At 42.5% G+C, this 13,920-nt stretch overlaps 1 protein-coding gene across 10 annotated transcripts in view; it reads left to right on the forward strand.

Annotated features, from left to right (window-relative positions):
• The window catches only part of FN1 (fibronectin 1), a 66,673-nt gene that overhangs the window by 23,179 nt on the left and 29,574 nt on the right, over nt 1-13,920 (forward strand). For all 10 annotated transcript variants that reach the window (XM_037163563.2, XM_037163567.2, XM_037163568.2 and 7 more), the window contains exons 14-23: nt 258-435; nt 631-807; nt 2,079-2,207; nt 2,321-2,410; nt 3,206-3,400; nt 4,596-4,868; nt 6,192-6,458; nt 10,214-10,308; nt 11,646-11,814; nt 12,325-12,411. In XM_037163563.2, the coding sequence (XP_037019458.2) occupies nt 258-435; nt 631-807; nt 2,079-2,207; nt 2,321-2,410; nt 3,206-3,400; nt 4,596-4,868; nt 6,192-6,458; nt 10,214-10,308; nt 11,646-11,814; nt 12,325-12,411 (1,660 nt within the window). The remainder of the gene's footprint in view (nt 1-257; nt 436-630; nt 808-2,078; nt 2,208-2,320; nt 2,411-3,205; nt 3,401-4,595; nt 4,869-6,191; nt 6,459-10,213; nt 10,309-11,645; nt 11,815-12,324; nt 12,412-13,920) is intronic.

The raw sequence follows: 13,920 nt of genomic DNA on the forward strand, positions 1-13,920 counted from the left end.
TGAAATGGGAGAGTGCAAGTGAAATAGCACAGAATTTAGTACATTGTAAACTATCAGCAAATATTAGGTATAAAAATAATTATCCTTAATATTCACAGACCCTGCCACAGGTCCGCATCCTGATTCTAATTTTCCATGATTTCCCTCCACAACAAAAATGCAAAGCTCCCTCATCCTTTGAAGATTATGCCACTTTTCCTCCGAATGGTCTCTGTTGTAAACACTTGTGTGATTTGTCTTTTCCTTTACATTTCTAGAAAAACTCACCCAATTGGAAGGAAGTCACCATTCCAGGCCACTTAAACTCATACACTATTAAAGGGCTGAGGCCAAATGTGGTGTATGAGGGGCAGCTCATAAGTATCCAGCAGTACGGCCACAAAGAGGTGACCCGCTTTGACTTCACCACCACCAGCACGAACCCAGCAGTGAGCAGTATGTACCCCGCCACCCCATCTGCACCCCAGTTTCTCAGAGCTGGGCTCTCCTCGGGAAGAGCTTCACTTCTTGATTCCTAGTCTCCCATGGGCGACACCCACATTTACTGTTCTAAAAAACTTATATTCTACCGACGGTAGTCCATTTTCTCGATGGCTGAAGGCTCTCTTTCCCCTTTCTGTGACTCTCTAGGCAACACAGTGACAGGAGAGACAACACCCTTCTCTCCTGTGGTGGCCACTTCGGAATCTGTGACTGAGATCACGGCCAGCAGCTTTGTGGTCTCGTGGGTCTCAGCTTCGGACACGGTGTCAGGATTCCGTGTGGAATATGAGCTGAGTGAAGAGGGGGATGAGCCTCAGTACCTCGGTGAGTGAGCTCCGTGTGTCGTTGTGGGGGGGGCCGGGAGGTCCTGGCGTTCAGGCGGGTGGTCCGTGAGCTGTGGAGGTAGCTGGAGCTCAGCGGGAACACAGTACTTTCCAGTGTGAGAAAGGGAAGTGGCTGAGCATCTCTAGAACCAAACTGGGTTTTTCCCGAGCCATGTTCACGGTTTCCTGGGCCCTGATATGTCTGCCTGGGCACAGGCCCACACAGCAGAAGCATTTTCTTTATGGTGGTAATTGCCAGGATGAACACTGCCATAGAAAATATTAATATTGGGGGGGGGGGGTGCAGAGCAGCCGCTTTTGTGCTTTGCAAATTCTCATGTTTAGGGGTCTTTTAAAAGCTTGATTGTTGAACAATCTACATACTGAAGAGTACACAGATCGTGAATATAGAGCTCAGTGCATTTATTTTTGTGTTTTAATTTTTAAAGATTTTATGTATTTATTTTTAGAGAGAGGGGAAAGGAAGGAGAAAGAGAGGAAGAGAAACATCAGTGTGTGGTTGCCTCTCTCACACCCCCCACCAGGGACCTGGCCCACAACCCGGGCATGTGCCCTGACTGGGCATCAAACTGGCGACCCTTTGGTCCATAGCCCGTGCTCAGTCCACTGAGCTACACCAGCCAGGGCGCAGTGACTTTTTAAAAACGACTTTATTTATTTATTTTTACAGAGGGGAAGGGAGAGAAACATCACTGTGTGGTTGCCTTTTGCATGCCCCCTACTGGGGACCTGGCCTGTAACCCAGGCATGTGCCCTGACTGGGAATCAAACCGGCGACCCTTTGGTTTGTGGGCCGGCTCTCAATTCCCTGAGCCACACCAGCCAAGCACTCAGTGGATTTTTATAAAGTGAATACACCCACGTGACTGGCACCCAGATCAAGAAAAAGAACATCCTTCCTAATACACTCCCCATCATCCCCTACCCATGACCATGACCCTGGCTCCCAGTTACTTTGTTTACAATGGACTATATAAGAACAATGTTTACGAGAGGACTATGGTTACAAAGTTAGAGGTGTATTTCAAAAATTATGCATCTTTAGAGAACAAATTTGCAAAATGAAAAATAGAAACAAAACGATCCCATTGCACATTGATAATAATTATTGAGTATCCATTCGTACATTTCCTTCAGTCTTCTCCCCACCCCACATGAATATATAGTTTTTAAAAAAATCTTATCCGAGGCTTTGAAATCATCTGAGGGGCTGGTATTCCAGATTGGTAAACTTTCCTTTTTATTTCAAAGATCTTCCAAGCACAGCCACTTCTGTGAATATCCCCGACCTGCTGCCTGGCCGAAAATACATCGTAAATGTCTACCAGATATCTGAAGAAGGAGAGCAGAGTCTGATCCTGTCTACGTCTCAGACAACAGGTATGTGTGTACTGCCTGGTGTCAAATAATCTTACATTGTTGCTGTTGCTGTAAAACACACCTACAGCAGTATTTTCTGACTGTTTTTCCTTGTCCATTTTTTTCTTCGTTAGCGCCCGATGCCCCTCCTAATCCTACTGTGGGCCAAGTTGACGACACCTCAATCGTTGTTCACTGGAGCCGACCCCAGGCCCCCATCACAGGTCAGCTTGGCTTCCTCTTCTTGGCTGCCTGTTAGTCTTGATGGCCTAGGAGGTGAGGGAGCAGATTCTGATCTGAGGACTGGCGTATCGCTTAGCTGTCCTACATAGATGCTAGTCTAGGGTAGAGAAGGGTGTGTGTGTGTGTGTGTGTGTGTGTGCATGATATAGTAATTAAGAATGTTATTATTTTCATGTCTTACATCTCTGCTTTCATATGGATCATTCCCCCCCTCAAATCCATTTTATCAACCCTTACACACACACACTCTCTAAAGCTGTTCATTGATTTATTGAATCAGGTATTCCTGTAGTAGAAAGGGGATAATTTTTCTGAAAAATCTCACACTGAGATTTATACTAAAAAAGGAAGCTGAGTTGCTTCCGCGCGTGGCTCATAGGTGCTTCCACTGTCTCTGGAATTCCTGAAATGCAGACAGTGCTCAGCAGCCCATGCCCCGGGGGGCCCATGGATTGCTTCCCGCACGCAGAGCTGTAAGAGACAAGCCCAGTTTCACATGCATATTTATTTTCACCTCGTGCCTTCTCTACCAGGCATGTAGTAAGGATCTCGGGTCTTTAAGAATAATATTTTCTATTAAAACAGTTTGCATGGCTGTTCTGAGCTCATCTCTGTGCTGAATACTCTTTAAAAGAAGTGGCAGCATCAAGTAAGTCAGCTTTTCAAGAATCACTGTTTCTTAACTACTCAAGCAAGACGCTGAGGTCTGCGGACGCTTCTGTACACCTCTGTGTCGTAAAACGGCAGCCCTCACTCTGTTCTCCGTGGATCTGCAGGCTACAGAATCGTGTATTCGCCGTCCGTCGAAGGGAGCAGCACAGAGCTCAACCTTCCCGAGAGCGCCAACTCTGTCACCCTCAGTGACTTGCAGCCCGGCGTGCAGTACAACATCACCATCTACGCTGTGGAAGAGAACCAAGAAAGCACCCCCGTTTTCATCCAGCAGGAGACCACCGGTGTCCCCCGTCCAGGTAACTGGACTTCAAGGACTCTTGCCTTGCTTTCTTATCTATCCCTCAGGGCTTAGTCAGGTAACAGCTTTAACCTTCGTTGGGTTCGAGTGGTGAATCTCAACCTTTTTCATCTCACTGCACACATAAACTAATTACTAACATTCTGCAGCACACCAAAAAAAATTGTTTTTGCCATTCTAACCAAAAAATAGGTATCATTTTGGTTTATTCACACTGGATAGTTATTGTTGTGTTGGCTGTTGTCATTTTTTAAAAATTTGACATAGTCATAGTCACATTAAGTCATAGGAGGCAAACACAAGGCCCGCGGGCCGAATCCGGCCCTCCACCTGGTTTTATCCGGTCCAGCACCTTGTTTCTACCTGGGGCGGTGCCGAGCTCCTGGCCCCTAGTTAAGGAGCAGTTACATTTACACAGTCCTGAATTACATTCTGTCCTTTGAAGGCCATCATGAGGCTGATGTGAAAATGAGTTTGATACCCCCGGGAAGGGAAAACAGGTCGGTTGCCCTGACTAAATAGTCAGGTGTTGCACACTAAAAACTTGTGGCACATTGATTGAAAATCACTGTGTTAGAGAAACAAGACAATCCTCGAACTGTGTTCATTCTTCAGCCTGCCAAGGACCAGCAGTGTAGGAAGAAAGAATAATTGTCTCTGTGGGGGAGTTGTTTTATCTGTCAATAGTTCCTGTATGCCGATAATTGAATAGATTAGTTTATCCTTGAATTTATGAAATTTGGCTGAAATGGCCTCATTATAAAATAACATCAAAGCTGATTGCTGGCTTTCCTGATCAAAAACTGACACCATAAAATCTTCATATTTTTCCCTAGACACTTAAGGGTCAGTTCATCTACTGCTCTTAAGTATTACAAAATGATTTCAGTAAAATGAAAATGACCACAGATTTTTCTGTGGTCTCAATATTTTCAGTAGGACATCTCATATGTTGGAACATCATCTACTTACCTACATATTTTAAATAACACCTTCGGATGTCATATGTCATAAGCTGTATGACTGAGCCATGGAAATTAGCAGAGAAGCATACTGTCTAGGGAAGAGATGAAACCTAGTCTTGCTCTGGATCGGGAGGCTCTTTGAATTGCCTTACACAACTCAGGAGACTGGCTTTTTAAGAACAGTCTGCAGCAGGCACGGTGAATGACCAGTTGGCTCTTGTCTATTAGATAAAGTTCCCTCTCCCCGGGACCTGCAGTTTGTGGAAGTGACAGACGTGAAGATCACCATCATGTGGACACCCCCGGAGAGTGCCGTGACCGGTTACCGAGTGGACGTGATCCCCGTCAACCTGCCCGGAGAGCACGGGCAGCGGCTGCCCGTCAGCAGGAACAACTTTGCGGAAGTCGTAGGGCTGTCCCCGGGGGTCACTTACCACTTCAAGGTCTTTGCCGTGAACCACGGGAGGGAGAGCAAGCCTCTAGTAGGAGAACAGACCACCAGTAAGTCCTGCTCCCGACCACACCTCCGCCCCATTTCTCCACCCTCACTGCCAAGCGGGGATACCTGTGCAATTCACCATATACTCTTGGGTCCACAGGTAGAGGAAAATATTTGGCCGGTAGGGGACAGAGAACAGTGGACATAAAGCACATGAAACTTGGAAACAAAACTCGGATGTGGGTGCTAAATGCTAACCCTTTCCCCGAATACGTGTGTCAGTGAAATGGCAGAAGGGAATTTAAGAGAACCTAATTTTCCTTGCTAACGGAGGCATGGATTGACAGTTTGAGGGCATTTTTTTGTGTAAATAAATGTATCTAGATCAAACTTCAGGTATAAGTTCCTAACTCTTTTATAGTAGAAATAAAAGAGTTCCTAGTTATAGTAACAAATAGTTATTGTAGTACAAATAACAACTGCCAAGCTCTAGGCCCTCTGGCCAGTGCCTGTAAGCAGTATCCTCGTATTTAGTCCCTGTGTTGACCTAATGAGGAAAGTCTCACTGTTGTCCCGACTGGGTACATGAAGAAACGAAGGCTCCTAAAAAAATTCTGCAGCTTGTGAATTCGCACGTCTAGGAAGAGATGGAACTGGACACATGGGGAGTCTCCTTGACTCCCAAGTTCATGCTCTCAGTTACTGCACTTAACTACTTCGTAAACATTTTCTGTCCCTCACAAGTGTTTTAAATTACTGCAGAGTAACTGCTAGTTATCAAACTCAAGAAGGGAACTCACAATTTTTGTGAGTTTTTTTCATCAGTGTCCTACCGTGATTCTAACGTTCTGAGTATAATGGTTATAATTATCGTCTAATTTCATAATTATTGTCTAATCAGAATCATGTGAAAATTACTTTTATTTCTCCATCAAAAGAGTATTCAATAAATGTGGAATGTACTGTTTTTGCTCCATGTGGAGATTTCTTTTTGCCCTCGTTTTAGCGGGCTTATTTCTCTTTTCTTAACTTGCTTGGCTCAGCGGAGTGAATTGTGGTATTTACAAGTTTTTTTTTTTAAATGCCACCTCTTTAATGTTAGTATCATCCGAGAGGGTAATGAGAAAGGCATGCTGGACAATTAGATTTTCCACAGAATCATAACCAAGCAGAGAAGGGCAGCAATTTCTCATGACTGACGCGGAGTTTTGCAAAGTCCTCTGTAGCGCTCAATCTCTTCATGGCTTCACTGTCGCCAAGGTTTTGACACAGACTATTTATTTCAGCCTTCAGAAAACTTGAGCAAACTCAGTCAGACTTTAGAATGTCAGTATGATAATTACTGAGGTTCACAATTTCTTGCTGTGTCTTATCCTGTTCTCTAGAATTGGATGCTCCCACTAACCTCCAGTTTATGAATGAAACGGACTCGAGCGTGATAGTGACCTGGACACCCCCTCGAGCCCGGATAGCTGGGTACCGGCTGACTGTGGGCCTGACCCGGGGAGGCCAGCCCAAGCAGTACAACGTGGGGCCCTCCGCCTCGCAGTACCCGCTGAGGAATCTGCAGCCGGGGTCCGAGTACACCGCCACCCTCGTGGCCGTGAAAGGCAACCAGCAAAGCCCCAGAGCCACCGGAGTCTTCACCACTCGTAAGCTAAGTTCAATGTCTTTTCTTAGTGATTCCATTGGTTCTCACCTGTAATTATGTTCTCTGGTCTTCATCCATTTTTTAAAAAGTTAACTTAAAAAACTTAGTACAAGATTTAAATAAGAAATAAATTTAAAAAAACATTTTTAAGGATTGAAAATTATGCATCTCATAGTGTGGTCCGTGAGCTGTTTGTTACTGGACAATAAGGAGCTTGTGCCAGAATGTAAATCAGGAAGCATGCTGTTTCATCCAGTTAATGATTTTTTAAAGCAAAATTTTCTTGATGAAAGAAGCAGTGCGTTAAATTACATATGTTGCCAAGCTCTTTATTTGCTCCAGGACTAACTCTCTGAGTAACATGGTTTGAAGCACCCAGTTATATAAAAATTGAACCCTGTCGTATTAAATGAATTCACCAAATACTGGTTAAGACACGAAAACATTAGGACCTCTGACTACAGTCTAATACTTTGAGTGCCAAATGATGGCAGTAAGTTCAGAATAAAAATGTTTACTGATTGAACAGACACCAATGGAACATGAAGCTGAGGAATGGGTTCTTTTTATGAGTGTTATTCTGCAGCAGAACAGAATAAGTTTGTAAAAAAATTTAACCTTTCTTAAATTTCTCTTGAAATTCCACAGAAGGAAAATACTGACAGTAATTTTTTGGTCATGTCTGTCCTTTTTCTGCTCAACATTTTACAGGAAGCGGCCTTAAATCTCTTACATATCTACACCACAGTAAAAGCCTGTCTTCATTAACTGACTTCTACTAAGATACATTCTCATTCACATTATAAAGAATGATGAGACCCCTTATTCCTAGCTGGGTATTATTTGTTTTTAATCTGACATTTTGGATTAGAGAAGCATCTAACATAACACTTTTAAAGCTTATATATATATAAATATATAGATGTATATGTATACACACCCACACACACATGCAACTATGAACTAGTTTACAATTTTCTGAAAGCTTTAACAAATCTTACTCTTTGACTAAAAATATAAATGTTAAAAAGTATTCAAAAAGTGAATATAAGTTCAAAAACAGCTATGGAATTTATTTCCCAAAGAAATTGTCTATAAATTTTTTCCTATAAGAATTTATAATTTACCCAAAATTTACTTTCATTTAAACTTGGTGTGTGGAGTTATCTTTTTTATTCCTACATGTAAGGTATATTTTATACAGGCTCTTCTGTTGGATAGAGTGCTTATAAAAGAAATTTTTTTTTAATTTTAAAGATTTTATTTATTTTTTTTCTAGACAGAGGGGAAGGGGGAAAGAAAGAGAGGGAGAGAAATATCAATGTGTGGTTGCCTCTTCAGCACCCCCACCTAGGGACCTGGCCTACAACCCAGGCATGTGTCTTGACTGGGAATTGAACCAATGACCCTTTGGTTCTCAGGCTAGTATTCAATCCACTGAGCCACACCTGCCAGGGCAGAAAAATAATTTTTAAGGATAATACTAACAATAATTAAGTGGAGCAAAGTGGGCTAATAGGGGCTATTTTAAGTACTGGGAGACTTCAATATATGGAGCATGTTCTTTTATTCTCTGCACAATACAGTTATACAAAATGTAACTATATTTGAATTAAAGTGCTAATAATCAAAACTGATTTCATTAGCTAGAGGTTACCATAGTGCCTTGCATATAGTATATTTAAAACAATACTTTATAGATGATTGACTGAGGAAAGAATGATAATAAAAACAGCCCCAACAAGCTTAGATTTAAGTAAAGCTATGTCAGCAGGGAATTCTATAACTTTTGTTGGACATGCAGTACTGTCTGAGGCTACAAACATCAGCAGGGCTCGCATATTTTGGAAATTACTTTTAAGTTTCTGTAGCTTTACACTGTCTTACTAAGCTGAGTTCTGGGAATAACTTTGCTTGGATTTTGTAACTTGTACTAAATTCTTAAGAGCAATACGATGGGGGTGGGGGGTGTTTCTGGGCGAAATTCAGTTTACTCCTTTGTAAATCGGGTAAATTTTGTTTCTTTTAACAGCCAGGTTAGGCTGCTCTTCCCCTGACAAGATCTGCCAGAACCCGTGGCTCACACTGACAGTCACATCCTTTGTTTGACATCAGTCTGTGGGTTTGTGGTTTGGAGATTTTCCTCTAATGGTCTTCCCAGGCAGGGAGTTTCATCTCAAACTCGAGAAGGGCCTGGCTGGCTGGCTCAAGCAATAGAAAATACCCAATCTTCAAGCCCAAGACAGTTGAGGACAAAATAGTTTGGAAAAGTTGGGGCTTTCACAGATGTGTTCAGTGGAAGAAGCTGACTGCGGACTGGATTGCCTCTTGTGACCATTGACACAGTCACACAGGGCTGGCCGTGGCACCTTGGCAAGTTCCCGCAGTAGCCAGAGGTGTAAGATTTCAGGGACACTGGAAAGGCATCACGGGTCTCCCCTTCCAGTGCTCCTCCCCTCAAATGCCATTAAAAGAATAACATACTTAGGAAACCGCTCACTAAACCAGTAGTGAGCAATTAGAACAGTCATTTCAAAGTGGCCCCCACACACATTTTATTTTTCCCCATACAGTAGTAAAAAAATTTTATTTTAATTGCACATGAAAGCCAGACAAAAAATTTTTTGAAAAAAAGAAGAGAAGGAAAGAATTACACTACTGGGTCTGAATTCCCACATGACAAAATCAAAACAATTGACTGGACTGAGTAGAACCTGAGTCTTCAGACTTCAATCCCCATTTGTACAACTCTGGAGGGCAATTCTTTGTCTCACCAGCCATTCATGATTCACACTAAATATATTTAATAGTTACTCTCCCCTGCTCCTAGAGGGCACAGAATTTGGTTGGGATGTAAAGAGGAAGCAATTGCGAAGGCCCCAAATATGTGACCAGCACCATCAACACACTTGGAACCCTTAAATCTGATGACCCTTCTCAAATATCTGGCTTCTGAGACCTCACCTTTTCCATAGCAGCCAGTGATTGAAATGCTTATTCTCCCTATTGCAAGATTCAGTCCCTCAGCCAATTACATTTAAGAATTCTAAATTTATAACAAGATTTGTAGGATTGTTGAAAATGTCTGTCCTAACTTTCTGTATACCTACTTTTTTTAAAAATTATTTTTTAAAGTAATATTTTCACTAAGAGAAATAACAGTGCTGTTCAGGATGCTAGAATATGAGAGTAAACTTTTGTTACAATACCTGATTCCAGTGGCGGAACATTAAATTTCTGTAGTGTTGTCGTTCTGAGTGAATGCTCTCATATTTCAGGAAAGACTTTTTAGAATTTATAAGTATATCCACGATGGCCAATTTTGTTTAACTTTCATATGGCATCCTTTATTGCAACAAAAAATAATTGACCATCATCATCAAGTAATTCAGCATAAAGCTATTTTTAGGTCATTGTCCAAAATTTAACCATGGTTCTCAAGCTAATGATTTAGAGACAGAATGATAATTAGTTGGCAGTGACCACGTTCACATACTAACACTATAAACTTCAACCTCAACTGTGATGAAAAGATGTTAACTTGCACCTTAGCTGGGTCACAGGATTTGGCAGCCCATAAAGACTGAGAAGCCCTGACCTGCTCTGGTCCTCATCCAGTGAAGGAATATATGTGGAATTCTGGGTCCACTAGCTGTGCAGAAACTGAGGTTCTTGATGGAAACACTCATCATCTGCGTTCTCTGCAGCCGTCTGTGAGGCCAAGGTTTTGACGTGTGTATTGATCCTGTCTCACAGAGCAGCCTAGGGGGTCCATCCCACCTTACAACACGGAGGTGACGGAGACCACCATTGTGATTACGTGGACACCTGCTCCGAGGATCGGATTTAAGGTAAATCGCAGATGTTCCTAACGTCTTGTGATACAGCCCCGAGGTGCCCTCGCCTTTCTGGACGAGGCAGGAACAAGACTTCCAGAAGTCTGGGATCTAGACTGTGTTGCCTTCTCCTGTTCCTACCTCTCTGACCACAGTGTCGGGGCAGAACAATACTTCTGCTTCTCTGGATGGCTGGAGGGATGGACTCAGGGGACGCAAGTGCTTTGCAAAGGCTAAAACATTAAGCATGGAACTGTTAGCTGTTATTATCTTAATTTCTCTAGCCTTTCCCTGGGGGAACTACATTTAAAAATATAAATGGAACTCCATTTGATGTGTTGTTCTAAATGAGTGTCAACAAGTTCATGAAAGCCCATTTGGGGAGACAGATTAAACTCGGTCACATTTTTATCCCTTTGGTTTCATTCAAAGCCCCCGTGGGTCCACCCCTTAATAGAAGTTAAGATTAAGGTCTTCCCCATAGATACATACATCATGTCCTTCAAAGTGATGATGTTAGGGAAGCAGTGAACACAAATGAATGTTTAAAAGAAAACTTTTAGCATTTAGAACATATATAGAGAAATATTTTTGGAAATCCCCATGATTATTTGTTTAGAAAAATACACTGAAGTTCATGTCTTTGAGGCATGCAAATGGCCATATTGACGATCATGCTAGCGTGCCTTTTAAATTTTTCTTAGTAGTGTCATTCTGACCTCCAGAAGCCTCGTAATGTACAAAGGATGTCTACAGAGTTGAACATCAATGACACAGTGTTACTTAGGCTTTTGAAAGAAACTCTTAAACAGATTTAAAATTATGGGCACATTCATGTATTATCCCGCAGTTGAACCTACAAACACACATCTTCAAAAGGAGTATTTTTGCAGTACAAAGTGTCAGGGGCTAGAACCCCAAATGGCAACTAAGAAGTGAACTGAATATCGATAACTCATTAAAGAGAGAGCTGGGGGATTTCTTCCAGTGAAAAGAAAATAGCAGCGGGCTTCCATGTGGCCGAAGGCCCCTGTGTAGTTATGGTTTGTACCGGGAGATGATTTATTGAGCAAAACAGTAGCTAATGACATTTCCCTGGAAGCTTTCATTACCACCACTTTTGTGTGGTTTGGGAAGACACCTCCATGACCCCAACCCCTCAGGATGGAGAATCTCCAGCTAAAGTATCTAACAGAGCGAAAGTAGGGCCCCAACCCATTCCCCAGGAAAAGCCCATGGTGCACTTCCCCAGGCGGTTTCCACGGTCTACAGAACATAACCACAGCCCCTCGGCAGTAACCCAGCTCTGGAATTATCTGTCCTTCATGTTTATTTTGCTTTCCTCCCTCTAGCTGGGTGTGCGACCGAGCCAGGGAGGGGAAGCCCCACGAGAAGTGACTTCAGACTCCGGGAGCATTGTTGTGTCCGGCCTGACTCCGGGCGTGGAATACGTGTACACCATCTCCGTCCTCAGAGATGGGCAGGAGAGAGGGACGCCCATTGTCAACAAAGTGGTGACACGTAAGAGGAGCTCTTTGCTGTGCTTTCTTCTTTAAAACTGTTCCACTTTCAAAGAATGGCTAAGATTGTGTCATTCTTACTTACGACAGTGGCCCAGGGGAGAAAGAGCCACCCTGCTATTATTAGCTATTTCTAAATTTTAAGTAGCAAGTTCCATTCATGTCATACATTCTACGTCACTGGAAGTGTCCTTTTTGTTTCAAGAATATTTATGAACTGGCAAGATGAAAAGGATTCCGCTAGCGTTATAAAACGGTTGATCATAAAAAAAAATTCTGTCAGGGGATTACTGTCCACCATGGTTTTATAATACAACATCTATGTTTTTACTAATTCTTTTAAAAAGAGAGAGAGAGGAAGGAAGGGAGGGAGGGAGGGAGGGAGGGAGGGAGGGAGGGAGGGAGGGAGGGAGGGAGGGAAGAAGGAATCACAGGGAAGGAGGGAAACATTCCACAGGTCAAACAACTTGTGTTAGCTTTAACTTTTAATTTACAATTTTTTTCCACACAGCCTTGTCTCCACCAACCAACCTGCACCTGGAGGCAAACCCTGACACGGGGGTGCTCACGGTCTCCTGGGAAAGGAGCACCACTCCAGGTGAGCCTGCGCTGGATCCTAGGGCACATGGGCGCTCCACCTTTCTGAGACAAACGTCTCAGAAACTGTTGCTCTCAGAGAAATACAGGTTTAAAATGATAAGTACCTACCCTTCTGTAAGAAATACGGGAGGACATGAGTGATCATCATGGACGGACAGGTAGGGTGTTATACTGCCTGTTTGTTTAAATCACAGGAAACAGAGTAAGGCAGAATCTTATGGAGCTGTAGGGCGTTGTGAGGGCTCAGGAGAAGGTTCTAGAAGGTGGTTTTTGCTCAGTAGCATTGAAAATTGCTGAACAACTGGATGAAACCATACTATATAATGTTCCTTTTATGGCTTATTGCAGATTCTATGTTTATAATTCAGTGAAGTTTCAGGTATTTTGTCATGAGTTGCACCACACAGAATCTCAGGGTGATGGGAGGTATAAATGGTCCGTTTTACAGAATGAAAAAACAGACTCAGAAAAAAAAACAACCTCTCCTCAGTCACAGATTTTAAATGCCACACCACTGGGGTTGTAGCTAAAGTGTTTCATACCCCTCCTCACACGAAGCATCAGGGACTGTATTTGGAACTTAATTATGTGTTTTTTACTTTATACTCAACACTGAGAAATTTGCTTAAGTGAAGTTCCATGACCATTTTTAAAACTTTAAATGGAGCTTTTGTGTAAACTCCATGTCCACACACATTGAAACTTATTTCTAGAATTCAACAGTGATTGAAGTTAGCTATAGCAGCATTCAAGTAATGCGATGTACTGTGACCGTGACTGGAGAAATTTTTGATATTCCTCACCTTTGCCAAGCCCATATGAGTCTCTTTAAATCAGAAATGGCTACCTAAAATGTAATTATTTTATTTAATATTGGTTATATTGGAAGAATCACTATTGAGATAACAGAATACACGTAATTGAGAAATTCTAAATTAAACAAAAACAGAAGTTCCAACTCATGATTTCATCCATAACTGTTATACTTCTTACTTTAAGGTCCACATGTACTTGGCTGGTGTAGCTCAGTGGATTGAGCGCGGGCCTGTAAAGCAAAGGGTCGCCAGTTCGATTCCCAGTCAGGGCACATGCCTGGGTTGCCGGCCAGGTCCCCAGTGGGGGACACATGAGAGGCAACCACACATTGATATTTCTCTCCCTCTCTTTCTCCTTCCCATCCCCTCTCTCTAAAAATAAGTAAAATATTTAAAATTTATTTATTTATGGGAAGGGAGAAAGAAGGAGAGAGAGACAGAGAGAGAAACATCAATGTGTGGTTGCCTCTTGTGTGTCCCCCACTAGGGACCTGGCCCACAACCCAGACATGTACCCTGACTGGGAATGGAACCGGCAACTCTTTGGTTTATAGATGCTCAATCCACTGAGCCACACCAGCCAGGACTAATTTCACTGTAATTTTAAAAACAGTTCTTACCTTTGCTCAGGCACACATCTAAGAAAATTATCTCTAATTATCTGATCAATGTGTATAATTGCATAGACTAAA

Source organism: Artibeus jamaicensis, unplaced genomic scaffold (assembly GCF_021234435.1).
Source record: "Artibeus jamaicensis isolate MK-2021 breed Jamaican fruit bat unplaced genomic scaffold, CSHL_Jam_final contig_1015, whole genome shotgun sequence".
Lineage (NCBI taxonomy): Eukaryota > Metazoa > Chordata > Mammalia > Chiroptera > Phyllostomidae > Artibeus > Artibeus jamaicensis.